This window comes from Crassostrea angulata, chromosome 1, assembly GCF_025612915.1.
Source record: "Crassostrea angulata isolate pt1a10 chromosome 1, ASM2561291v2, whole genome shotgun sequence".
NCBI classification, from domain to species: Eukaryota; Metazoa; Mollusca; class Bivalvia; order Ostreida; family Ostreidae; genus Magallana; species Magallana angulata.
This window is the reverse complement of record NC_069111.1, coordinates 17279074-17305741: the sequence shown is the minus strand read 5'-3', so window position 1 is coordinate 17305741 and position 26668 is coordinate 17279074. Positions and strand designations below refer to the sequence as shown.

Sequence of the window (26668 nt, the reverse complement as noted above, 5' to 3'; positions counted from 1 at the left end):
GTATTTTTAATATTTAGTCACAATTTATTCGTTTCCCCTAAAGTTGAAAAGAAAGAAAAATATTGAATGTATTGTTGAAATATAATGTATTTTGCTACGCTTTTAAGAATAATGTTGCAAAAGTATGTATTTTTAACAAGCAAAAAATAATCAACACAATTTAATAAAATTGTGTTTATGTGTTTAACTTTATTTCGTCAGCTTAATTTTTTCAGATATATCGTTTTAAAGATAGAGAATCGTTCGTCAGAAACAAAAGCACACATTTTAAAAAAAACTTCAAAGATCCCAATTACAACTCGACCCCACTTAATTATTAATTATGATTTAAGAAGAGATTTAGGTGTAACATTTGTACCTGTACGTAGCATATTGATTTACGTGTACTTGGAAAAAAATGAAGACACATTTGTTTTTTCTCGGGGGATAATAACATAAATATGTCCACACAATCTGTCCCAAGACTGATTTCACGATGCATCTTTATGAAATTGATTTAACTATACGCCGACGACATTAATGGATGTCCTTAAAGTTTCTTAGTAAGCAGTGGGTCATGTGACATCATACGATTGGATTCTTCCAGGCCTAAGTTATGTTTTAATCATTTGTAATGCATAGGGCTTATGAAGTCTTAAAAGACACAAGGGTTCATTTCAGGTATAGAGAAAAAACTCTTTTAAAAAAATATAGTTTAATTTTTTGGGGGTATATTAATGTTATTTATTCGGTAAGGTTTTGTGTTGTAGTTTATAGAAAAAGTGGTATTCACTGAACATTTATTTTGTCAGAATTATTAATAAACCCAAATCATCTACATTGTTTATAACCAAAAATTTTATTTTTCAGAAACTTAAAGATAATGAAAAAAATAAAAGAACTACTATGTTTGTTAATTATATTTGCTGCTCAAGTCAGAAGTTTCGACGAAAGAGGTAAGAAATGATAAAGTGCCACTTAGCTTAATTATATAATCTTTTTAAAATCTAAGTCAAATATATTATTTGATCATATTTAAAAAAAATATTTCATGAAATTATTTGCTTGTAAATGAAAAACCGTATCGAAAGCAATTTTTTATTGGTTTTTGATAAACACCGCTTTAGTTAGAATTGTTGGATATGTAAGTCTATGGTATATACATGTAACCAGTTTTACTGCATTTCTTTTCAGGATGCAAAGGGTTAATGGAACTCGTTGTCATCATCGACGGATCCGACAGTATTAACGAACCCGACTATAATTCCCTAAAACGCTCCATGACTAGTTTAGTGCAAAGTCTGGATATCCAGGAGGCAGAAATCCGAATCTCATTTATCGTCTTTAGTTCCAACATTGCTCTAGAGACCCCCCTTGTCGGCAATAAACCACAAGCCCTGCAAACGGCGGCAACACTGCCCCACCCCCGGGACGGTACCAATACATGGATGGCTTTAGAGGCTATGTAGTAAGAAAATACCTTTATGCATTTAACAATATGTGTAAAAATTTTCTTAGCAAAACTACGCATATAAAATTGTATTTGTAAACGTTTATGAGATCTTTTACGGTAGCTATATGATATTTATATATCAGGTTGAAAAACAATTATAGTGATGTTACAATTTGAATATAATAATATGTTTTTTTTCCCAAAGATAAAATACTAGTTATCGGGAAAGTTATATAAAACTTCAAATGTTATACTTCTAAACGAATCTATGTGATGTCCTTTCCATTACATAGCAAAATAGTTTCAAAGCAGAAAAGAGAAGGTGTACCTATTGTCGGCGTGGTTTTAACGGACGGAATCTCGAAAAACAAGACTAAAACAACATATGCCGCCAACGCTCTGAAAGACCTCGGGGTGACAATGTACTCCATAGGTGTGACCGATATCAAGAACAAAGAGGAGCTGAATAACATTGCGTCTTCCCCGGAAAACGTGATCACATTTCAGACGTTTGATGAGCTCGCAGCGAAACTTGAGTCCCTTGTGAAACTTGTTTGTCCAAGTACGTAGCCTTTTTACCAAATGTTCATGAAATATAAAACAAAAAACAAATCCTGAATATACATACAAGACTTTTGTTCTCAATTTTTTCATTAAATTCATTTATACACGTGATGTTTTTATGATACGTTTTCTTTATGGGTATATATTTACCTTTCAGAATGTCCTCCCAACCCTCTACTCCCACACTCTCTCACCGTCCCTGGAGACTATATCGTGGACACCGTTATAGAGTACCACTGTATGGACGGCTACATACCAGACGGAAACAACACAATCAAGTGTCAAAGGGACCAGACGTGGACAAAACTCGAATACGCCTGTCTATGTAAATACCACAGTGTTTCTCTTCAAGATATATAATTATCATTCTTCTTGAACACTGAAATGAATGCAGTTAGGTTTTAACTATTAATTTGATATTCAGATGTGTTGCGATAATAACTAAATTGATATCTTTACAACAGCTGACTGTAAGGATCCTCCCATCCTGGAACATACAACATTAGAGCTAGCTGGACGTCTGGAGGGATCGACCACAAAGTACAAATGTGAAACAGGGTCTGTGTTAGAGGGAACACCGGAAACGATTTGTAAGGAGGACGGGACGTGGTCCAAACCAACATTTAAATGCCGAGGTCAGTAAAGATAGCCAATCATCTGCTTCATTGGCTGCTTCAAAGGCCATCTACTTCACCCCCCCCCCCCGAAAGTGAAGTTTTAAATCGACAATTAGTATTATCTTTAGGTTATCATTCTGTTTCTTTGTTATTGTTTTGTTTCATGATATACTATTTGTACTGACATTTCAGCTGACTGTGGACTGCCTACTATAATAAAATATTCAACACTAAGTCCTGGGGGTAATCTTCAGGGGGACAAGAGAACGTACACGTGTGCCTCAAGCACTGTTCAGGAAGGCAATCCAGTCATTGAATGCTTGAGTTCCGGAATGTGGTCACAGACTGATTTATACTGCCGTCGTAAGTGACGTAATTAAGGCTTTGATAACCTTAAAGTGATAAATATTGTTAAACCTTTTTTAAATGAAATATCAGAAAAGAGATATCTACAAAAAATATTGCAAAGAATAATTTTTAAAAAAATAATTTCAACAGCAATTTGTGGAGAGCCGCCAGCAATTGACCGTGCCGTCATTTCTGCCGGAGGAATAGTGGAGGGTTCCACACGCACTTACACCTGTAATGTAAACACAGTGACAGAGGGAAGCACAATGATTACCTGTGGTCCAACAGGGAAATGGTCCGTGACCAGCCTCTATTGTAGACGTAAGTAATGACAGAGACATTCCAAAGGAAACTTCGTGGTGTCAAACACGGTTACAACGAACACACCTTAAATGAATACAAACTTACATCGAATTAAGATTCATACCCCTAATCCTACACAGTATTATAAACGTATAGGATACCGCATACAACGTTTATAATAAAAAATAATTTAATTTCAGACAAAAATGAATATAATAAAATCAAAATCTGTTTTTTTCTGGCACTTCAATATAATTATGTTTTTTCCTGAGAATTCTTTCATATAATCGAAAGAAGTAAGGGCTATCAAACCAAGAGAAGACATTGTTAAAACTTATAATAGTATGAACAGTTGTTCTACAAAAGCTTTCTTATTATCTTAATAAATATAGCGGACTGTGGACCACCCCCAATGGTAGAGCGTGCAGTTATCCAAGAGTACCTAAACATGATAGAAGGGGTAAGGCTTCCTGGTACAGTGGAAGGAGTCACCAGATATTATCAATGTCAGTCAAACACAGTAGCAGAGGGAAGTGACAGTACCATCTGTCAAATCAACGGACAGTGGTCTGCTACCAACTTGTACTGCCGGCGTAAGTTATAAAAATCAACTTCCCATCTTTTGTTGGTGTCAAAGTAGGCTTTTAAGATTTAAACGAATATAATGGTTATGTGGTTTTTTTGTAGCCAACTGTGGACAGCCGCCTTCTATTGATCGCAGTACTGTGATTTTCGATGGAACCCTGGAGGGTCAAACGGCTTCTTACACTTGCTTGCAGAACACTAAAACAGAAGGCACCACAACGATCACGTGCGGAAATAACGGAATGTGGTCATCTACCAATCTCTATTGTAGACGTACGTATGAATATCAGTTACCGTTGTCCACCGATTTTAATCTTGGAAACGCTAGGTTTCTATACAAAATGCTTTATGAAAACATAAACGCCACTCTTGCCCTTTTAGCCAATTGTGGACCACCTCCAAAGATCAAGCGAGCCATTATATCCAAGGGATACAGCTTTGAAGGCTCGACCCGTACCTACACGTGTCAAGGCAACACTGTCACAGAAGGTCTGACCTCCATCACCTGTGGAATAAACGGACAGTGGTCAAAGACGAACCTGTATTGTCGACGTAAGTATAGAATCCGCAATGGTTAAGGTGTTGAGAGAAGTGTTGGGGATGATATAGTGGTCCCTGTATATGGCTAGGGTGTGTCTGGAGTTGTGTGAGTCTTAGTTGGGGAGTTCTCTGATCGGTGCGTCTTTTAATTTGAAGGAAAAAGACAAAACTCATCAGATAGCTCGTCCTCGGAAGAAGACGAAGAATCCACAACTTCCAGACCGCCCAGAAAGAAGTGCTGTCGTCAGTCGCGCAGTAAATGCTGTCGGCGGCGGCGGACTTGCCAGAGGTCCTCGAGATGCAGAGCTAGGCAGAACGTAAAAATAACCACTAACGCCGCCCAACGTATTCAGAGCTACGATTTCAAGGCCGATGCACTTCGCCAAATTGAGAACGCGGTTGATGACGATGAAAACGACAGTCGATAGAACAATTAATCCATGAAAAAAGCTTGCAATTGTGGTTCAATGGAAACGACATGAACATTCTATTTTGCTTTGTTATGTTTAAGTTTCTTTTTTTTATGTTACACTAGAGGCAAAAGTATTAATCCAGTCACCATTTCTGAATTTCAGTTCAAATTGGTCAATTAATTTTTGAACTTATTAAGTATTGAAGTGACAGTATTTGTGTACGTTATGTAGGTGAAAATAATGTGCGAAAATCTCTTTAGATTCGTTGTGCTAAAGTATTAACGAAGTATTGCATTAATACCTCTATCCATTCAGTTATTTAATGAAGTATTAATTTTATCCTCGTATTATAATGGCATCTTAATATTCAGGAGAAAATATATAAACGTGTTTTAGTTATTTATTAGTTATTAATATTGTTTCAACTATTGTTTTCCTTTGTTTTCTGTTATTTAATCAGAATAAATTGCAAACTAATCTTTGCGTTGTCAATTGATGTATGATTCAGAGAATAATTTGTAAAAGTACGTAACTTCAGACACAGAAAAAGCAATACACTAAACTTTAACTAACTCTAATTTCACATTTTATTTCCAAAAAACGGGTCATAAACACAGAAACCATAATCTGTGGAAAATGAAAGAGATACATTTACGTACAAACAATTGTGTAACAGTCACGAAAACATGCACACATTTGCAATGTTTAAAACTTTCATGTAACTTTATCAAAGCTTTTTATTTATTTTTTGATGTTGTAGCGGATTGCGGGGAACCTCTGGTGATCGAGAGAGCCACTGTTGACCAGGGAACCACATTGGAGGGTGCTGTCAGAAGATACACGTGTTCGCAAAACACTATCACAGAGGGAGAAACCACAACCACGTGCTTGGAGACCGGACTTTGGTCAGCTACAAATCTTTACTGCCGACGTGAGTATAATTTATCTCCTCCATTTTCCTTGTCTTTTAGAGTACCCTTGGACATATATATGCACACAAAAAAATAAGCCGATGTTTTTCTTTAAGGTTTTCTGAAGGGATTTATGAACTGATACGCTAACTTCATTTTAATCCTTATGTAAAAATACGGTATCAGTTTTCTAAAAATAACGTTACCATTTTAGCTGACTGTGGACCACCTCCGGTCATTGCAAGATCTACGATTTCTGTCGGAAACAACTATCAGGGAACCACCCGGGTCTACACCTGCGACGCTAAAACAGTGACTGAGGGGAAAACCTCTATAGAATGTCAGATTAACGGACAATGGTCAAGTACCGACCTGTATTGTCGACGTAAGTACTCAGGCCTACATCAAAGAATATAAAACAAACCACAGATACAAGGAGGTTTCTTTAAGAAACATTTCGAAATGTCTGAAGATTTTTACGTCTGAAATGACTTAGTTTAAATTAAAAAACGATTTATTTGACATTTTGCCTTATGAAAATACATGTATATCTTAGTATCAAATGAACAAAACTTTCATTCTGATATTAAGATAATCTTTATCAAACTTAAGGGAAAACAATCTTTTTTTAGCCGATTGCGGAGCACCTCCCCAAATAGACAGAGCTATTGTGGGTGACGGAAAAACGACAGAGGGCGCTGTAAGGACGTATACATGTCAAGGTCAAACGGTGACAGAGGGTTCCCCTAAAATCAGGTGTGAGCAGACTGGCGTATGGTCAACGTCCACTTTGTACTGTCGACGTGAGTATCTAAAATAATACTTTTTAATTTTTTTTACACTAATAGTAGGTATATAGAATTGGATTTCCATAAGACGATATGCAGCAAAAGTGTACATGTATATCGTTTTGATATAAACTAAGGTTAACAATTGTGATCCTAACTACATTACACTTTTATTATCTTTTTAGCGGACTGTGGAAACCCACCCGTAATTAAACGAGCCACAATCTCTGCTGGTAAAAACTTGCAGGGAACCACAAGGATATACACGTGTGATCAAAATACGGTGACAGAGGGCGAAACTTCTACAAAATGTCAGATAGATGGAACTTGGTCGCAGACCAATCTGTATTGTAGACGTAAGTTCTAAAAACATCTATTAAGTCTTAGAATAAAAATTTTGTGAAGATGGTTAGAGTGTTCGCATAATTTCGTTATGAAAGAGACACAAAGAAGGTAACAGTAAAATTGATATACACACTCTGCTTGCATTTTCAGCCGATTGTGGAAACCCGCCACTTATACACCGAGCCACGATCAGCCCAGGAACTACACTAGAAGGATCTAGCAGAACGTACGCTTGTAATTCGAACACTCGGACGGAAGGAGATCCAACAATCACGTGTCAGGAAAGCGGGGTGTGGTCGTCCACTAACCTCTACTGTCGGCGTAAGAATATATTCAACCTTTCTGAATTTCATAACTAGCGTTTATGTTTGTGCTTTATTATCTATGTTGAAATGAATATTTGATGCGTTATTTATAGTGATCTGCAATTTAACCGAAATTTAACGGGTTTTTTCTTCTATTTTTAGCGGACTGTGGTGAGCCTAAGCCGATTTTACGGGCAGTGGTCAGTGTCGGAGGTACTCATGAGGGAGACAAGAGAAAATACACGTGTAACCAACAAACCGTGACAGAAGGCAACACAGAAATCTACTGTCAGACGGACGGACAATGGTCCTCCACTAACCTCTATTGCAGACGTAAGGAAATATTTGTCAAAACAAAAGATTTAAAGAACTATTCATCTGCAAATTGTTTAGCTTTATTGATCTAAATATTATGGCATTTGTCTTTCTTGTTAGAATAACAATACTCATAGTTCAAGGAAATAATTATCTCAGGGCAATTTATTTTAACATCATTTATAACGTTAACTTTCAAGAAATAAATTTCATTCCTAAATTAAAAAAAAACCGACTGAATTGCAAATTTAGGCTGTTAAACATTCCTGAGATTTGTTTTTATGAATGAGCTGCTATGATACTTAATGATCCCCATAACTCACGTCATAATTAGGACAAGGAAAACGCCTATGTGGGTCAAGAATGTAATGCAATTAGTTACGATAATAAAGTACAAGACACAAAAGGACGTTATAAAACATTCTAAAATTAAAATACAAATGGAGGAAAAAAGAATTTGACTTTAAAACGCTATATTAAACACAAATAAAGGAAAGTTGTATCTAACAAATGAAAAACAATGTGCATGCATTTCATTACCAAAAGATCTATAAAGATTCATTTAGAGTGAATACCATTGTGTCTATTTGATAGCGGACTGTTTGGAACCCCCGATGATTGACAGAGCCATCATCAGCGTGGGTAGAACGGTAGAAGGCACCACACGGACATACACGTGTAACACTGGTACCAACACAGAGGGAACCCCCACCATCACGTGTCAGGCGAACGGCATCTGGACCTCCACGGATCTCTACTGTCGACGTACGTGGAGTTAAACTAAAAAAATTAAAGTTATAGTTTAATGCACTGACTTTTAAAACTCTCGATAGCTGAAAAACATACCCAGCAAACTTCCGTGTTCGGCGTTTTTTTCCTCAAATTTATTTATATCAAATGCCTCATAAATACCAAAAAGATTTCTTATTTCAAACCAGCCCTTTCCTCTCCGCCTTAGAGGTGACTTGATCAGCTTGTTCATTTGTCAAATAAATTTACAAATCGACCAATATATATGCATTCAGTTGATATATTTACACATTATTTTAGCCGACTGTGGGAACCCACCTCTGGTAGAGAGGTCATCCATTTCCGTTGGAAACAACCTTGAAGGAACAACACGGTATTACACATGCATGGAGAAAACAGTCGCTCAGGGCCTTACATCAACCACCTGTCAATTAGACGGAACATGGTCAATCACAAACTTATACTGCAGACGTAAGCCATATTCTCAATCATTTCTAAACCTTTCGAAGCATTAAAAGAAAAATTATATGGTGTTCTGTGTTCACTAAATTAATTACAACAACATTAATTCAACAACAGACTGATCCTTAGAATTCATTATGAACCTGGTTATGATATAGTAAAGATTGTAACTAATGCCCAATACATATTTATTTTAGCGGACTGTGGGGTTCCAATGGCCATTCTTAGAAGCACTATATCACCTGGAACTACTTTAGAGGGAGACGTAAGGACGTACTCCTGTGATCCAAACACGGTGACGGAGGGACCAACGGAGTCCATCTGTCAAATAAACGGACAGTGGTCACTTACACCCAATGACCTCTACTGCAGACGTAAGAACATGCGTAAACCTATTGTAAATCAACATGGATAAACTTATTGCAAAGCAACATGCGTAAACTTATTGTAAAGCAACATGCATAAACTTATTGCAAAGCAACATGCGTAAACTTATTGTAAAGCAACATGCATAAACTTATTGCAAAGCAACATGCGTTAACTTATTGTAAAGCAACATGCGTAAACTGTGAGAGTAATGAAACGTTTGATCACAGTTGATACCCAATTATTTCTTGCATCTAGCTGATTGTGGAGAACCTTTGCCCATTGAACGTGCCAGAATTGAACCTGGAAGTAATCTTGAGGGGTCCACCCGATTCTACAGCTGTGAAGCTAACACGGTTGCAGAAGGACAGCTGAATATCGTTTGTCAGGCGAACGGAGTCTGGTCAATGGTCAATCTATACTGTAGACGTAAGTAATACTATTTTTATTTCAATAATCTATTTTTCAATTACATAGAAATATGTAAACTTGCATCTGTTTTGACGATTTTTTTCCCAATGAGGTGAGTTTCATTTTTACGTTTACTCTTTTGTTCAGCTAACTGTGGTGTTCCCGAGAGCATACTCCGCGGAGGCGTACGGTACGAGTCTACACTGGAGGGCGCTGTAGCCACTTACTCGTGTAGCCCAAACACTGTTCTAGAAGGTGGATCCACTATAGTGTGCCAGGGGAATGGAAAATGGTCTAACAGAACCACATACTGCAGACGTAAGTAGGCTTTGGCGTTGTCAAGTATTTGCATGCAGACATTTACAAGCGTAGATGGAAACATAATGTTAGGAGAGAGAGAGAGAGAGAGAGAGAGAGAGAGAGAGAGAGAGAGAGAGAGAGAGAGAGAGTAAATAGGCAGTTTTTAATTCATTTAAAAGAGACAGAGCGCTGAAATTAAGAGGTATCAACTCAACGTCGAGAATCGATGTCTATTTTCTGTACCTTATTTTTCAGCGGATTGCGGTGAACCAATGGTGATAGATAGGGCCACTATTTCCGTGGGAAAGACTTTAGAAGGAGACTCCCGATCATATACATGTAACGCAGGAACGGTCCAGGAATCCGGGCCCAACAAAATCGTCTGCCAGAATAACGGACTGTGGTCCTCAACCGACATTTATTGCAGACGTACGTAGTTTATTTATCATACCATTGGATACAAGTTTTTCTTTGAAATTACCGTATATCAGGTTTTTTCCGCGTCATGTTTTTTCCGCGAATCAGAGACTAGAAGGGTATATAAAATTTACGCGAATCTAATTTTCACTATTTCGAAGTCACATTGTAAAAAAAAATTTACGATTGTCTAAACCTGTGAGGAAAGTGGCGAAAAGTATCTAAATTGTCGCTCTTGTAACGAAAAATTCGGACAATGAATCCATTTACACGTTTTCCTCAATGTGAAATATTTACCGACAATTATTTTCGGAGACGCAAACGGTCGTAAATAAATGGATCATGTACCGTTACATATACCAGTAGCTCAGGTATAATTAGACATCGGTTTATGCAAGGAAAGCGAACGTTTTAATTAGCTTGTCAATGGATTATTAAATAAACAACGAGGAATACAAATCTATTATCTGGCGCTTGTCTTCCGATCCCGCAATTTGTACCTCTAAGTAAACTAACTGAACACAGTTCACCATACTTTTATTTACACTTCATCCGGAAAGCGAGAACTCTATTACAAAAGGGAAACTTTGTATCAAATTTACGCTGATTTATTTTCCGCGATTCGGAAATCGTCGCGAACAAAGCGGAAATTGGATACACGCGGAAAAAACCTGATATACGGTAAGTCAATGTTCCATATTAATGCAATTTTGTCCATGTGTTTGTATAATTTGTAGAATTAATGTTTACCTTATGTGATATTATTTATGACAGCCGATTGTGGTGCACCCCCATTTATAACTAGAGCCATAGTGTCGTCTGGTAGTACTCTAGAAGGAAGCATAAGGACCTATACTTGCAACGCCAACACGTTGACGCAGGGTACGATCAACACAAGATGTCAACTCAATGGAAAGTGGACTGCCGTGGATCTTTACTGCAGACGTAAGTATTTCACAGGGCATGCGCGTTTTGACAAAGCAGTGTGGTAAACACATAATGAACAAAAATATCATTTTGAGTGTGAAATCCATCATTCTATCATTTAACCAAACGAGTTAGTTCTTAAAGAATACTGCATATTTGTTTTTTTTTTATCGATTAAACAATAAAAAAAAAACCCAGAAAGATATTTACAAATATTTTCGCAAAATTTTTAACTAAAACATTAATTTTTCTTTGATAGCCATATTTTTCTTTGATAGCCATATGTGGAAACCCACCTTTGATTGAAAGAGCTTCGGTGATCGCTAACTCCACTGCGGAAGGCGGAGTAGCCATCTACACATGCTCCAGCGGAACAGTGACTGAGGGGTCAACATCAATCGTCTGCCAGAACGACGGAGCCTGGTCTCACACCAACTTGTACTGCAGACGTAAGAGGCTATGATTGCCATCCAGAAATGTTCTCTTCAGTGAAATCTAATAATATTGCTAATACCTGTAGGATATTTTAATTTAAACCTTACTTGTATTTTATTAGCTAACTGTGGTCCACCCCCGGATATTCCAAGAGCCAACGCCAAACCCGGGGACACGGTCGAGGGAAGCTCCAGGTTTTATGTTTGTGACAAGTCCACCCAAACTGAAGGAATCACAGAGACCAAGTGCTTGAAAAACGGGACCTGGTCGAAAATCGACATGTATTGCAGACGTAAGTGGTGAATATTTTATTCAATTGTCACTGTTGAAACGACCAACAACAAAAAAGCAAAACCATACAACACACGCCATATGAATGTTACATTTTTGCAAGACAAAGTTTTAAAATAACCTCCACATAAAAACCGTTTTTGGCAAGCATCCAACTATGATTTTTTCAATTTTTCAGCTGACTGTGGTGCTCCTGTGTATGTGGAGAATTCCAAAACAATATACCCAACCTCTACGGTAGAGGGCGCTAAACTGACGTTGGAGTGCGTGGAAGGAACTGTACCGGAAGGCAATAGTAACGTGTTCTGTCAGAGCGACGGAACGTGGACCAAGCCCACCCTGTACTGCAGACGTAAGTTTCATCCTATGAACCAGTTCAAGCTTCAGATAAGAAGGCAATCTGAACATACCTGAAATCCATGTATTTAACTTCTGCAATGTACTAGTATTTTGTATGCACGCAAATACGAACACAAACTTTGTGTAGCTTGGACATTTTCAATACTGATGCAACGACATATATTGGCATCATATAACCAATTGATTATTAAGCATTAACGTCCTGATTTTAGCTGACTGCAAAAAGCCGATGGCGATTCCTAGAGCCACCGCCCAGTACACTGGTACCCTTGAAGAGGATGTGGTGGTGTATGTCTGCAATCAGGGAACTGTGAGTGAGGGCGACAACGTTTCTATCTGCAGACGCGACGGAACATGGAGTGAAACCAATCTTTACTGCAGACGTAAATAAAATATTAGAACCTTTTTCTTTTACTGAAAGTTTTAGAAATCATCGGTACAATTTTTTGCTATTCAATTTTATGCATCTTGGTCCACGATTAACAATATTCTTTTATCATCTGTCTAACAGCTGAATGTGGACCGCCCCCAAAAGTACCGCGAGCCACAGTCTCCCCCGGAAACTGGACGGAGGGTTCGTCTCTGACATACTTTTGTGAAATGAATACCGTAATGGAGGGAACGCCCAGTATCACGTGTCAAAGTAATGGGATCTGGTCCGATTCAAACTTATACTGCAGACGTAAGTAGACATTTCTTTGTTTGTAAACCGAGAATGTTCAACTTAAGCCAACGAGAGATTTTGAATTTCATTAAAATGTGTCGTATATCTTACATGTATATAATTATTAATAAAATGTCTTTGAATTTTAGCTGATTGTGGTCCACCAAAAATGATTCACCGCGCATTATTATCGGACGGGGATACCGTGGAGGGATCTTTCCGAACCTATACCTGTAGCGCTAACACAGTTCCCGAGGGAGAGACAAAGATTGTTTGTCAGAACGATGGACAGTGGTCCACGACATCCCTCTACTGCCGACGTAATTATACAATCTTATTTTCCAAAGAGCGTGCTTCTTTTAAAAGAACAAAAAATCAAAACCTTAGTTTTGAAATTACCAAAATTGGAAACAAGTCAACAGCAAAGTCTTATCAATTAATTTTCAATACGTGCTAATTGTAGCGGACTGTGGCCCGGCACCAGTGGTGGAAAGAGCTGTAGTGGACGTTGATGGAACCACTCTGGAAGGATCCACCAGGTACTACCAATGTACAGGAGGCTCAGTCATGGAGGGAGAAACCAGTGTAACCTGCGGGAATGATGGACGCTGGTCTGACGTCAGATTCTATTGCAGACGTACGTTAAAATGGCATCTCCAAAATCAAATGATATTCTGAAAGATAAAGATAAATTCTCATGATAGGTTGGTTGAAACGATGTGTTTTTAAGCACGGTTTTGATATACCGGTATTTTTTTTCCAGCCAACTGTAATCAGCCTCCGCTCATACCTCGAGCCACTGTGGACACCTCTACCGGTACATTGGAGGGTGACATCGCCGTGTACACGTGCGGAATTAACACTGTACAGGAAGGGTTCGGAGAGACTGTCTGTCAGAAGAATGGGATGTGGTCAGAAGTCGACATGTACTGTAGGCGTAAGTACTCCATTTTTACTTACTATTTAGCAGTGACCAAGTGTTACTTATGATAAGCGGTATCAAAATAATTTTGATTTTAGAAACTCTGTGTATCTGAAATGAAATGAAGAGAATTGTAAATTTTCAAACGTAATTTCTCCATGTTTTCATATTCAAAGTTGCTTTCAATTCTGCTTTTTATTATCTTGTTTGTATTAACGCCGATAAAAAAAAGTAATATGTGTTAAACAATCATGTAAGATACATGTATATTACGATATGATTAGTTATGAATTCAACCATTTTATACAGCCGACTGTAAGGCCCCTCCTCAGATTCCCAGGGCCATCTTACAAGACGGCCCCACAACAGAGGGAGCGGTCCGTTTCTACGTTTGTGACAAGAATACCCAGAAAGAGGGTATCGCAGAAACCAAATGCCAATCTGATGGAACATGGACCCCCATCAGTTTGTACTGTCGACGTAAGTTTTCTTACTAAGATCAGCACTTCAGACTCCTTTTCATTTCTTTAAGACACCATCAACATGTTGCAATGATCGGTTTGATTTTTGTAGCGGACTGTGGAATGCCCCCACGTATCCCCAACACTTTCATTCAAGCCCCAGGACCAACCACGGAAGGATCAGAAATTGTGTACGGCTGTATCGAAAATTACGTCAGCGAGGGGGATCCGTCCATCTTCTGCAAAGAAAACGGGTTGTGGACAAAACCGACATTGTACTGCAGACGTATGTTGTTTACAAACGCACTCTGATTTTAATGATTGCATTGCAAGAGATAATGTATCATTTCTTTTTCTGATATTTTATAAAATTCAACAGAATATTGTATCTTAATGATCATTTACAGCTGACTGTGGGAAGCCAGCACTACCCCCGGGAATTCTACCGATACCAGATAACGTCAACACATTAGAGGGATCCGTCATTACTCTGCAGTGTGAAGATGACGACGATGTACCAGAAGGGGACGCAATTCTGAAATGCGGCATCGACGGCCGATGGTCCATCTCCAACTTCTACTGCAGGCGTAAGTTGTTTTAAAGCTACATTCATTGCTAAAAAATTTATTCATCGCTAAAATCACAATTTAAGAATTCAATTTAATCTTATGCATATCTATATCACAGTTTAAAAGTTTAAAAAGGATATAAATTCAAGCAATAGCTACTAATCTGCAAGTCACGTGTTTGACACCACTTTGGGTTTTTATAATTCTTACATTTGATAAAAATTTTTAAAATACATTTAATGGCAAAATGACAACATTGACTTTGTAATTTAATACGTGTTTATATCTTGTAGCGGATTGTGGAAATCCACCAGTTATACCAAGAACGACAATCAAGGGATTAGAAGGAGGAACCCTCGAGGGGGCCACCATTATGTATTATTGTGATGAAAACACCGACCCATCCGGTAATCCAACCAGCGTATGTACCAAGGAGGGGGTGTGGTCACCAGTCACTATCAAGTGTATTTGTAAGTTCCTATTATGCAACCATCGTTTATAAACTTTTTCTAATTTTCAAAAAAAAATATATTTATTTTCTTACAACATCCATAAATTCCAGTTTGCATATGAAAAAAAATTACCACTTGCCTTTTTTTTTCTTTTTAGCAAACTGTGGTGAACCAAATGATATCCCCAGAGCCATACTTCGGGAGGGAGGAATCACTGAGGGTTCGGTCAGAATATATGACTGTAAGCCTGGTACAGTGACCGAAGGAAGCAATTCCATCGTATGCCAAAGCAATGGTCTTTGGAGCAGAAGCGATCTCTATTGCAGACGTGAGTTTATTTAACCTCTGAATTGAATTTTATATCTCCTTCTTTTGTTTCAATTGATCAATGAATTAATCATCATATTTTTTAGACAATTGTTTGTGAACAAAATATTAAATGATCTGTTATCAAAATTAACTCACAATTTTCGCCTAAAAGTTTTTACTACAACATGTCAATATAAACATTTATGTGCCGGTATTTACAAGTTGAGATTTCTGACTTACAGCCGACTGCGGACAACCACGACAGATAGAACGTGCGACGGTTTCTCCCGGAAGTACTCTGGAAGGTAGCGTCAGGACATACACGTGTGATGCCAACTCCATAGCGGAAGGAGACATTGTGACGACTTGCAGGGTAGATGGAACATGGAGCAACATTAACTTATACTGCAGACGTAAGAAAAATCATTGAAATGTATTTTAGAAAAAAAAATTAATTTAAAAAAATTAGACTTTTTTTTTTATGTTAAATGTTTGTTGCCCAAAAACTAATTTTCGATACTCCAAAATCAAGATTATTTTTTACCGGAGACGTCAATGGAATTCATTGTTCAAAAGATTCCAATTTAGAAAATTATATTTCTGCTGATAATGACCTCGAATTTATTTTTGATTTGTTATTTTAGCTGACTGTGGTAGGCCACCAACAATAGCGAGAGCCACCGTGCGACTTGGGGAGACCACAGAAGGGGCAGTGAGGACGTATATATGTGACGCCGACACTAAGGCCAATGGGGACCCCACCATCACTTGTCAGAACGACGGACAATGGACCATTTCTACACTCACTTGTGAAAGTAAGCCTTAATCACATGTTTGATTACGTGTTTACAAGGACAAGAAATTACGTAGATGCAAAATGTTAACATATTAACATGTACAATGTATATAACATTGCAATATTGTTTTTCGCAGTTTCCATTGTTGTTCCGCCAGAAGAAACGCTTCCTCCTGGCTCAGGTAAATTGCTGCATTTTCATTTTTTAAGATTTGGACAAATCTGTCATTTTAAAGCCTCGTTTTATAACAAAGCCTCGTTTTATAATAAATTATTTTTTGAAAAAAAAATAGCGGTGTTTTAAGGCATGTTTTTTTTTGCAGATGTTTGCGACAAGTGCATAATTAGAAATGGTGTCGGCTTTAACCCCCATCCAGAGAACTGTTACAAGTTTGTCCAGTGTTATTTCGGAGCAAAAGGAGAGATCCGATCAGCCATCAGAAGCTGTCCCTTTGGACAGTACTGGGACCAGGATGCTCTGACGTGTAAACTTGCCAAACAAGTGTCTTGTCCAAAAGGTACTCCCTTATTCCAAATATCATAAACCTGTTGTATTTTTACTTATTCTTATTTATATATAAACACTTTTAGGACAGTTGTAAAAAATGTATGAAAGTATTGTATATTAACTTTTTAGTATTTATAAAACACAATTTTTTTTCTTATTTTTTGTAGAGAAATGTCAACTTCCAGTATTGAAATCCTATGCAATGGACCACGTCCAAAATTGCCGCGCATTCTGGAAATGTATCTTAGGAAAGTCATACGGAATGTGTTGCCCAGAGGGAAAGAGATATAAACCATATGTTGGGTGTATCACTGATCCCTCATGTACGGACCCCTGCCCACCTATGTCCGCCGGGCTTGGATCATGTGACTCACGCCCCATTTTCGGCGTTCCCGAAAAATTTGAGCAGTACGTTCCGGGACACGGATGGATACCAATGCCGTGTGCTCCGGGAACACAGTATAACCCATCTGAATGTGGATGCACTACAAATGTCCCCGTTCAACAAACAGACAAAAGTACGTATCCGTAAATGCAAATTTTCAATTGACTATTATACAATAAATTTGTACATGTGTACATTTTGTAAGTGATACAGGTAATGATTTGTTTTAATTTGTGTGTTTATTTATGTGTGATGTATTTTTTTTAAACAGTTTGCCGTCCGGAATTATACCTTCCCTTTGACACTGACACAAGCGACAGATCTGGCAGTGGAGTGTATGTAGAAAACTACAACGTCTCTGTGGTCCAGGGAGTGGCTTACTTCAACGGTGAGGCGGAACTAGTAATACCTAGATTCGCCAATTTCGAATACAATGAGATTGTGGTGGCGTTTAATTATCTAGAGACACCCCCAAGTCAAGGGGTGACGGCTTTAGTCAGTAACAGTGACTGTTGTACGGCCAATCCAACATTGGCAGTGGTCAAGAGTTACAGAAACGTACACTTCCTGGCGAAATGTAATGGCGGCTTAGTGACGACATTCCAACTTCCGTTACACGTAAGAAATTACGTCAATTTAAAAAAAAAAAATAAGAATAAATTTAAGAAGTAGAAATTTAGGTTTTAAAAAGTATTTTGAGAAATAACTATCTGTTTAATTTTGTTGTAGCTTGGAAATTGGAACCGGGTGTTCTATATTCACGATACTCAAAAGCTAGAAGGAAGAGTGAACGGCGTAGAGATGTCAAAATGGGCCATTGGTAGGTCATAACATTCAGAAATTAGTGTTATTATTTTACCATTATAAGTAGTTTGTATTACTGTAGACAATTATCTATGCCTGGTAACGATATTAGAGAACTTTGCTCAAACACAGTTTCGGTAAAAGAGAAGTAACTTGTAATTTTCAAATAGCTCTGATTCAAATCGCACACTGTTAAGGTACTTCACTACACCGAGACTTATACTTTTTAAGACACTACGTAACAAGACGGCGATTTAAATGTTTTGTTAAACTGTTTGTATCAATCAATTCAGATGTATATCATCATAGCTCAGTGGTTAAAGTATCAGGCTTGTGAACTGCAGGTCATGAGTTCGAATCCACCTGGGGCTTTTGTTTATGTTTACTAAATAAAATTTTAAAAATATCATTTTTTAACTAAAATTGGACATTTTTTCGCCTATTTGACATATATACTGCTTATCCATCATGCTTTCTATCATAATCAAGTAATTTTCTGCTGATTTGAGAAACTTTTTCAAGGTGTAGTGAGGCACCTTAATACGTTTAGGTATAAGGTGAATATAGGATAAATAAAATAAGTCGATAATTTGCATGTCCTCCTATTAATAACTTGAGTTTCTCCGCACATATACTTTGAAATAATTGAAAAGTGTTGCATAAATTTTGAAATATTTGAAAACTTTTGCTTTTGTAGGTCCAGTGCAAAAAACACACACAGCTATACATATAGGTTATGGAAAAGGCTTTAGAAACTTCAAAGGCTACATGGACGATGTAAGTATTTTTTACATGTAGAGTATTAATCAGATATCTTCTTTACCTCATCAATAACAAATTTTAGATGTTTACATGTATTCTTTAAGAAAATATTTTAAAAAGATAAAAATTTATGAAATACTGAAAAATATTTGCGAAAAAGTAATAAATTACCAAGTTAGACACGTTTACAAGTGTATGTTTAAATAAAATTTCAAAAGTATGTATATAATTATAAATTACGTAAACTATATATTTATTTGTGTATACAAGCAAAAGATTTGAAAAGTATTTTATTTCTCATCTAACTTTCCTTCTTTTACAGTTCACAATTTTCCTGTGCAAGCCGGTTTATTTATAGAGATGCTACTGATCCGAACAGAGGAAATCCATTCCATTCGTATAACTTTTTAAAAAATCACGATTTTATTTATTCATTTTCTATGTATATTTGATATACTTGAGAGAGAAGATTGTCTTTTGTGTGCAATACTCCGGGAGAGAAACTGTCTCGTTTTATGGAGTTGTTCAAATCTCTTTAATCTGACATTTTAATTGAAATCCATTGTGTTTTGAATAAAACTTTTACAAAGTAAGACTTGTGTTTTTGTATATCATTTATGTTTATAAACCTTTAATAAAAATTATGTATTTAACAATTAACCACGCCTTTCTTGTCAGACAAATAAATATTTAGAAGAGCTAAATTATAATTTAATATGTAAAGATAACAAAATGATAAAAAAGCGCATGATCAAGTCCTGGTTTTTAAACGGTGAGGGCGATAATATAAGAGTAAACTAAGAGCTTATTCCCGTAAAATTGTAAGTTACGAAGTTACGTATATTTCATTTCATTATATTCAGGTAAATACATGTATATCACAGAATGCTATGATTACACATATAAAATACATCAAATAAAATAAATCCAGACTTTATCACAGCACTATGCAAGTTCACATGAATCAATTTGTTCAATATTGTTATTATATAGATTACATGACATACAAAGATTCGATATTTATTAGATTTAATAAATAATGTGTCTACAGTTGTTGCGCCCCCATTTTTTTTGAAAGTGCAGAGAGAGAGAGAGAGAGAGAGAGAGAGAGAGAGAGAGAGAGAATACACATTTAGTATTTTTATTTATCTGTTACAATGTGGCTGTAATACAGAAATACAGTGTGTGAATAAAGAAAGGGTCAGTGTTGAGGGTACATGTATGAACGAATTTACTTACATTATCAATATTTGAACTGCCTGGTAAAACATAAACAATTTTTAAAGCCCCTTCACTTAAGAAATTCATTTTAAATAGTGATATGTAAAAAAAAGTTGGTTAACAACCCCTTATACACATGATTTTATGTATTCGTTAAAAACTGGACTTACATTTTACAACATATTAATGAAAAAAACCCATTAAAGTTTTCAAAATATTTATTTTATTGACCTTTCATATACCAGAATAAATATTACACATAAGTCATAAGTATTTACACATATTGTAATAATTATTGCAGTTCATAAATATACATTGATAGTATTCATTTGATTTATACATTATAGTTTTTAGAGATAGTATACATATTACTCCCTATAATGCATATATTGTAGTTTCACAAAAAACCCTGATCGAATACGTGACGGAGGAAAATAATTGTAAATTACATGACATTTAAACTCTGAAGTTCACAAAACGTGAATATTGTGAAACACGATAATGTTTAAACAATGACAGTTGAAGATTCCAGTTAGATTTTAAATTCGAGCTTTCTGGTCAAATAAAACCACCAAAAAAGGAGTAATGCCTAAACTAGCTTTCCAGTGCGGTTGATCAAGTGTTAAAAATAAACAACAATAATCAACCAGACTTGATATTGAAATATTAGGACCCTTATTGGCACTATTATTGTCATTATTATTGACATTATTAGTAACAACTGTCACAAGCATCTTAAATTCACATTTGAAATTTCTCAAACATCCATGAATTTTCTGGTTACAACGGCCTACAAGGGCCTGAGATTTAGCAATTATCAAAAAAATGGATATCAAATCCTTTATCGAACCAACTAATAATTGTCTATACCTTCTTAGAAATAGCACACACAACGTATCAGTATTTAAAGGCTTCATCAAAGAGTATAGATACATCCACCCTCAATATAATATTACAGGACGTCAGAGGACATTTATCAAAGAGGGGTTACTCTGAAAAGGAAATAAATCCGATCATTGCCGAAATCCCAGGAAAAGAAAATTTAAGAAACTCTTACCGAGTAAAACAAGAAAAAAACAAAAAACAAAACTCAAGCATCCACACGTCATGGTTACACTATTCAACCCCGCGTCAAAGGATTAAAAAACGTATACTGAAGTACTGGAACATCTTGAAGACAGATTCAAATTGCAAAAAGCTATTTGATATTTGATACGGAACCTATCATTGTATACAGCAAACACAAAAATAAAGGATATCTTTTGTTAAAATCTCGCTAATAATAGGTACATTAAACTTGGATCCCTGATGAGGTTTACCCTACCACCGAAGCACTATAACTACCATTATAACTACATGTATCTCTTCAATATTATTATGATGCAACAATCAGGTGTTGTTTAGAGTGTCGGGTCCTAATATCTCAATATCAAGTCTGGTTGATTGATGCTGTTTATTTTTAACCTAAAGTTTTTTTAGATATTTATTTTATTTAACTTTCAAATACCAGAATAAACATTACACATAAGTATTTAAATTGTAGTTGCAGTTCAGAAGTAAACATGAATAGCATTCATTTGATTTGTACATTAGAATTTTTAGATATAATGTACACATTACTCCCTAAAATGCATATATTGTACGTAACTTCATCCCCCATCCCGAAAAACCTGGTGGAATATGTGACGGAGAAACATATTGTCTTATTTGGTAAATTAAACGATATGTAAACTCTGAAGTGCACAAAAACGGTAATACTGTGTAACAGTTAAAGATGACAAGTAGATTTCAATTTTTTTTTTTTTTTACCAGTTTTTGGTTTAAAAAAAACCCCAAAATGAAGTAATGCCCAGACTGGGTTTCCAGTACGTTTGAACAAGAACAGACCAAATGCTTAATCCTGTGAAGTTTATTATCTTGCAATGATTGCTTATATTTGATCATTAAATTAAGAACCTCTGAGAAAAAAAACATAATTTGTTCAAGAAACCAACTACCCTCCCTACTCGCACTTCCATGGATCAATTTGTTACCCTACCTTATAAGATATTCTTTTTTCTTCGGCTAAATTACCTACGTTTTACAAAAATTGATTCCTGTTCAAATATATCTTTGATATCAGAAAGAAGTCTTAGAGTGCTATTGATTTACATTTATGTTATTAGAACATACGAATGTAAACTATTATAAAATATTTGCAATATCTAAACTTATGTTCTATACATATGTTATTATATTAAATATAACAACATATGGATGATTGCGAAGGAAACAGTATCAAGATGAACAAGGATTTTAGATGAAATGTTGCTTTATAAATAAATATCTTTTATCGCGTTGTAAAACCAAAAACAGAGACATTCCATCTAAATTATATCCGGTCATATTATCGTCATGCTACTTTAAATTAAATGAAATGGAAATTCTTTTTATAACACTCCCTTTTTTGAATTGGATTTTCCAAATTCTCATTCATTTCTTGCTTTACATTACAAAAGAAAAGGGGGATTTCCTGTTACTTACAGATTTACAAATGTTCCAGCGGTATTTTAGCTAGAGGCTAGCGTTCAGTTAATCGTTGCCAACATTTCTCAACTACAATCACTTAATCCATATGAATTTACATAATTTATTTATTAACTGTCTCAATATATGGATTACAAGTAACACTGAAACATAATCAAAGGCAATATAATCGTATTCCTTTGCAATCCATCTACAGAAATTTAGACGCCATTGATACTGGTATCATTGCATAGTTTCAAGAATCAATCTGGATTCGGCCCGCTAGAAAAACAGTTAATAAAACTGGACAGAAATACAGTATGTACATGTATCTAACAAAAAAAATTCATTCATTAATTTCAAACATAGATTGAGGTTTCTTGCAAAACATTGCGCATATAGAAAGACTTACTGAAAAATGTTTCACATATTGAAGGTGAACAATTGCATTGGTTTCAGATGAATAACAACCAGTAACTAATATTAAGCATAGAAAACCGATATTTTTCGCGATATATTCAGTAACTCTGTAAATAATGAATATACCAGTAAAAATCACATAATTTCAATGAGTTTCGCCTCTTAAAAGAATAATTTATCAAATCCGAACCTTCTAACATTCCATGATGCAAAGGTTTTTTTTTCCCTGGACATTTTTAAATATCTGGGTGGTAATAGGAATATGTGAGTATGGCGAGCGCAATCGAGCCCCTGGTTCCGAATATTAGTACTCTAGTGTTTTCCTTTTCTAGATTATTGTACACCAGCTAATATTAGCGATAATTTTATTTCGTGGCTAACCAGTTATTTTCTGGTTTGCAGAGACTTATAAACATGTATTCTGAAGATATTTTCACCAATTGCAAGAGAAATTGACTGATTTATAGAGATGAATAAATTTTCGACAACGATGTTCTCGCTTAAGATTCTTGCAGGTACATGTAGTTGAAGTCAGTTTTTAACATCGTGTTCACATACCGACACATAAGGTCAAAGTGATAATAATGATATTTCTAAATACTCACTAATACAAATTATCAAGCAATATTTGTTAATAATATTATCCGAAAATATGTTTTCAAATGGTGATTTGTACAAAATGTTTAGAACACAAAATTTTGCATTATTTATAAACTGATTCAGTCTGAAACAATGCATCACCACACCATTTGTCATGAAGTCCAACTGCACTTAACTGCTTCTGAGCTCTAAATTTTGTTTGCACTTTTTGTACAGCCTGAATGTAACATACAAGTACATATCATTTCATCAGGACATTTCTCAAATTTGTTTAAATGAAAATAACTCATAACTCATAAATGAAAAGTCTAACTTGTAACTTGTGTTTTATGTAAGTTGACATATCGATAATTGTAATAGAATAAAAAGGCAACATTTTTTTTACATTATGACCTTGAAAAAGCTAACATTTTCAGTGTTTTACTTTTTCTTTTATCGTGCAAACAGTGGAATTTCGTCCTCTCTGCAATTATAATAGTTTTGATATATTTAAAACAGTTCTTGCATCATACTCTATTTCTTGACAAAATTCTGTTGAGGATATCACGCTTTACCTAATTTATATCAAACTTGACTTTGTAGTTTTGATAAAGATTAATTTAATGACAATTTGTTTATACAATTTATATATTTTCTCATGGTATTTAAATTTGATGTTGACAAATTAACTCCAAAAATTTGCACTGTAATGTCTGTTGTGCGTAAAAGAAGAAAATGAAGATATATGCGAATTAAAAGTATTTGGTAAAAGAAAAATCTATGTAATAACTTTTACAATTGGAAGTTTTGATAGTATCGTCATCTAACTTTTACTTAAAGCATGTTATCGTTTATGTGAATTGACTTCGATTCGATTTGGTTATTTCAAGCCAATAAAAAACTATGACTGCAAATTAGAGCAACATGATGTTAAAGTAATTTGTGTAAAAAGAATCCGAATTGTTAATAATATGAGATTATTAATAAGATGAATTTCGTGCTATTGTATATTGTAATTCTGCATAATAGCTAAGACTTAAAATAATTTGTCTTTTAATAAAATATTATATATGTTTAAGGTTATCTGCAATCTTTAATATACAAATACCTTCAAAACAATTTGCTTTTTTTCATTTCAAATAAATTAAATCACATGTTAGAGCATCCCAAGTAATATTGTCTCAATGTGATTTTTTTTTTTACAAATGAAGAAGCATACGGTCACAAATCATTGTAACAATTTATTAATGTAATAAAACAGAAGTAAATAAATAAATACTTTTCATTTCTTGATCTACCTTTACAAAAATTGAGAGAATGCTGTCAATTAATAAGGTCCAATGCCCAAACCCAATCCATCCAAGGAGATGAATGGCATGATTCGGCCTAAATAACTAATCTGAAAAAAATAACTTTGTTGTTTTTAAAAAGCTCAGTATATCATCAAGTCTTCCTTTTAAACAAGTTTAAAAGAAGTAGCTGCGACTTCATTCATGCATTCTTTTGAGAGGATACTGTTTTTGTTGACCTTGATCTGTTTGTGTTATCATCAGATTCAGGCCCAAAACATTACGGATACAGATGACGGTGAGTAATAAAACACAGGTAATTTAAGCTTTTATTTAGCTATCACCAGGTAATGACTTGATTAGTGTTTTGTAGACAGAGTTGGATTGTATAAGATTAAAAAAGGACGTGCAATGGACTTCTCTAATTCTTTAAATCTAAATTTTATGCAAGCAGTGTAGGGGAGGCCGTTTTTCTCGCCAACAGATGCCATTTTATATGTAATTTTAAAACAATTAGTGTGAGAGTGTTGGAGTTGATGTCACTTAACTTCAACAGAATATAAATGAACGCCCGACAGGAAATCGTTTGTTAAGTACACACTGTATACTCTATAATAACAACATTAACTGAATCCTTCCGTAATGTAATTACGGTTAATGTAATTATTATGTTGTTAAAATACATCCATCTTTATATCTCATTGCAAGAATTACTTGAATTGTTCATTAAATTAATGTGTATGATTTGCACTCTTGCTTGAAGGTTTCCCTATTATGTTGACAGATTGTGAAGATATTGAAAGTGGTGCATGCTTCCTCCTCAAAGAGCGCCCGTATCTTTGTTACAATGACAACAACAAGATTAAATGTTGTCTCACCTGCAAACAATTGTTTACAGAAATAACAGGTAACCTTTTTTGTATCGCTATAATTTCATAGCAGCCATATACATGTACCAGTAATATAATATTCAAAGTATATCGTGTGGTAGACTCTCATACTTCAAATATTATGTAAGTTTTTTTTTATTGAATTTGGAAACTTATTTGATACTTTACCACAAAAGGTTGTGAATATGGTAATCGAAGAAAGGGTTGTGACAAAAGGAGGTGCCCCAGGGACAATAAGATAGACCCTGCTTGCTGTTGGACCTGTGGTGGTTATACTACCACATCTACCACCACGACTTCTACCACCACTACAACCACCGAACCACCACCAACCACAACCACCACCATCACAACAACAACAATGGCTTCCAAGATAATCGACATTTTTACTCCGATTAAGTATTGGAGGAAACCCAAGATTGCCTCGAGTTCAATCAAACACGGGTTAAATGTGGCCTGGGATGCACTGAAAAAGACGTTTTTGTTAGATATTGACGTGAAAAATTAACAATGTGTTGTCACATATATTTGTAATTGAATAAATTTTTTCAAATTTTATAGTGGTTTTTGATGAAAAAGTTGATATGATTTAATTAATGAATATGTAATCTTGTAGAAAAGAAAAGAGATAAAAATGTCCATCAAATGAGCTTTATGCTCGAAAACGTTTTTTTAAATAAAGATAAAGAGAAACAATTTAAAAAGCATACAAAATTAACTGCACCAAATTGCTAAAAATGCGAATTAATGTGATCAGCAGATTGTTAAATACGTAGGTATTTGGCACATGCATTTGCAAAAATAACACTGATAAAAAGAATTAAATTTAATAAATATAATTGATATAAGGTAAAGAATTTATGCAACTTATGACGTTAACTCGAATTAATAGTATTTGAGGATGTATTCCATTTTAACACTAATTGCCTCTAATACACATTGTTATC

General features: G+C 35.3%; 1 protein-coding gene across 3 annotated transcripts; it reads left to right on the top strand.

The window, feature by feature from the left end:
* Window positions 1–310: 310 nt before the first annotated feature.
* On the top strand, window positions 311–26236 carry LOC128162485 (sushi, von Willebrand factor type A, EGF and pentraxin domain-containing protein 1-like). Of its 3 annotated transcripts, XM_052825731.1 has the most exons (48): window positions 311–660; window positions 850–935; window positions 1174–1447; window positions 1726–1994; window positions 2154–2321; window positions 2461–2631; window positions 2806–2976; window positions 3112–3282; window positions 3657–3857; window positions 3952–4401; window positions 4546–4809; window positions 5563–5733; window positions 5928–6098; window positions 6346–6516; window positions 6687–6857; window positions 6997–7167; window positions 7314–7484; window positions 8061–8231; window positions 8517–8687; window positions 8876–9052; window positions 9303–9473; window positions 9603–9773; window positions 10011–10184; window positions 10947–11117; window positions 11378–11548; window positions 11656–11826; window positions 12004–12177; window positions 12398–12568; window positions 12697–12867; window positions 12999–13169; window positions 13313–13486; window positions 13613–13786; window positions 14081–14251; window positions 14345–14518; window positions 14640–14819; window positions 15095–15271; window positions 15411–15581; window positions 15805–15975; window positions 16207–16377; window positions 16496–16540; window positions 16682–16876; window positions 17034–17384; window positions 17523–17869; window positions 17981–18071; window positions 18753–18832; window positions 25096–25129; window positions 25616–25738; window positions 25898–26236. In XM_052825731.1, exons 1-48 carry the CDS (start codon window positions 614–616, stop codon window positions 26227–26229), a joined length of 8694 nt encoding a protein of 2897 aa, XP_052681691.1. In that variant the 5' UTR covers window positions 311–613; the 3' UTR covers window positions 26230–26236. The 3 variants fall into 3 exon arrangements, with proteins under 3 accessions (XP_052681691.1, XP_052681677.1, XP_052681686.1); XM_052825717.1 differs by lacking the exons at window positions 4546–4809; window positions 25096–25129; window positions 25616–25738; window positions 25898–26236 and adding an exon at window positions 19140–19426 and having other exon boundaries at window positions 3952–4122; window positions 4231–4401; XM_052825726.1 differs by lacking the exons at window positions 311–660; window positions 4546–4809; window positions 25096–25129; window positions 25616–25738; window positions 25898–26236 and adding an exon at window positions 19140–19426 and having other exon boundaries at window positions 696–935; window positions 3952–4122; window positions 4231–4401.
* The last annotated feature ends 432 nt before the right edge of the window (window positions 26237–26668 follow it).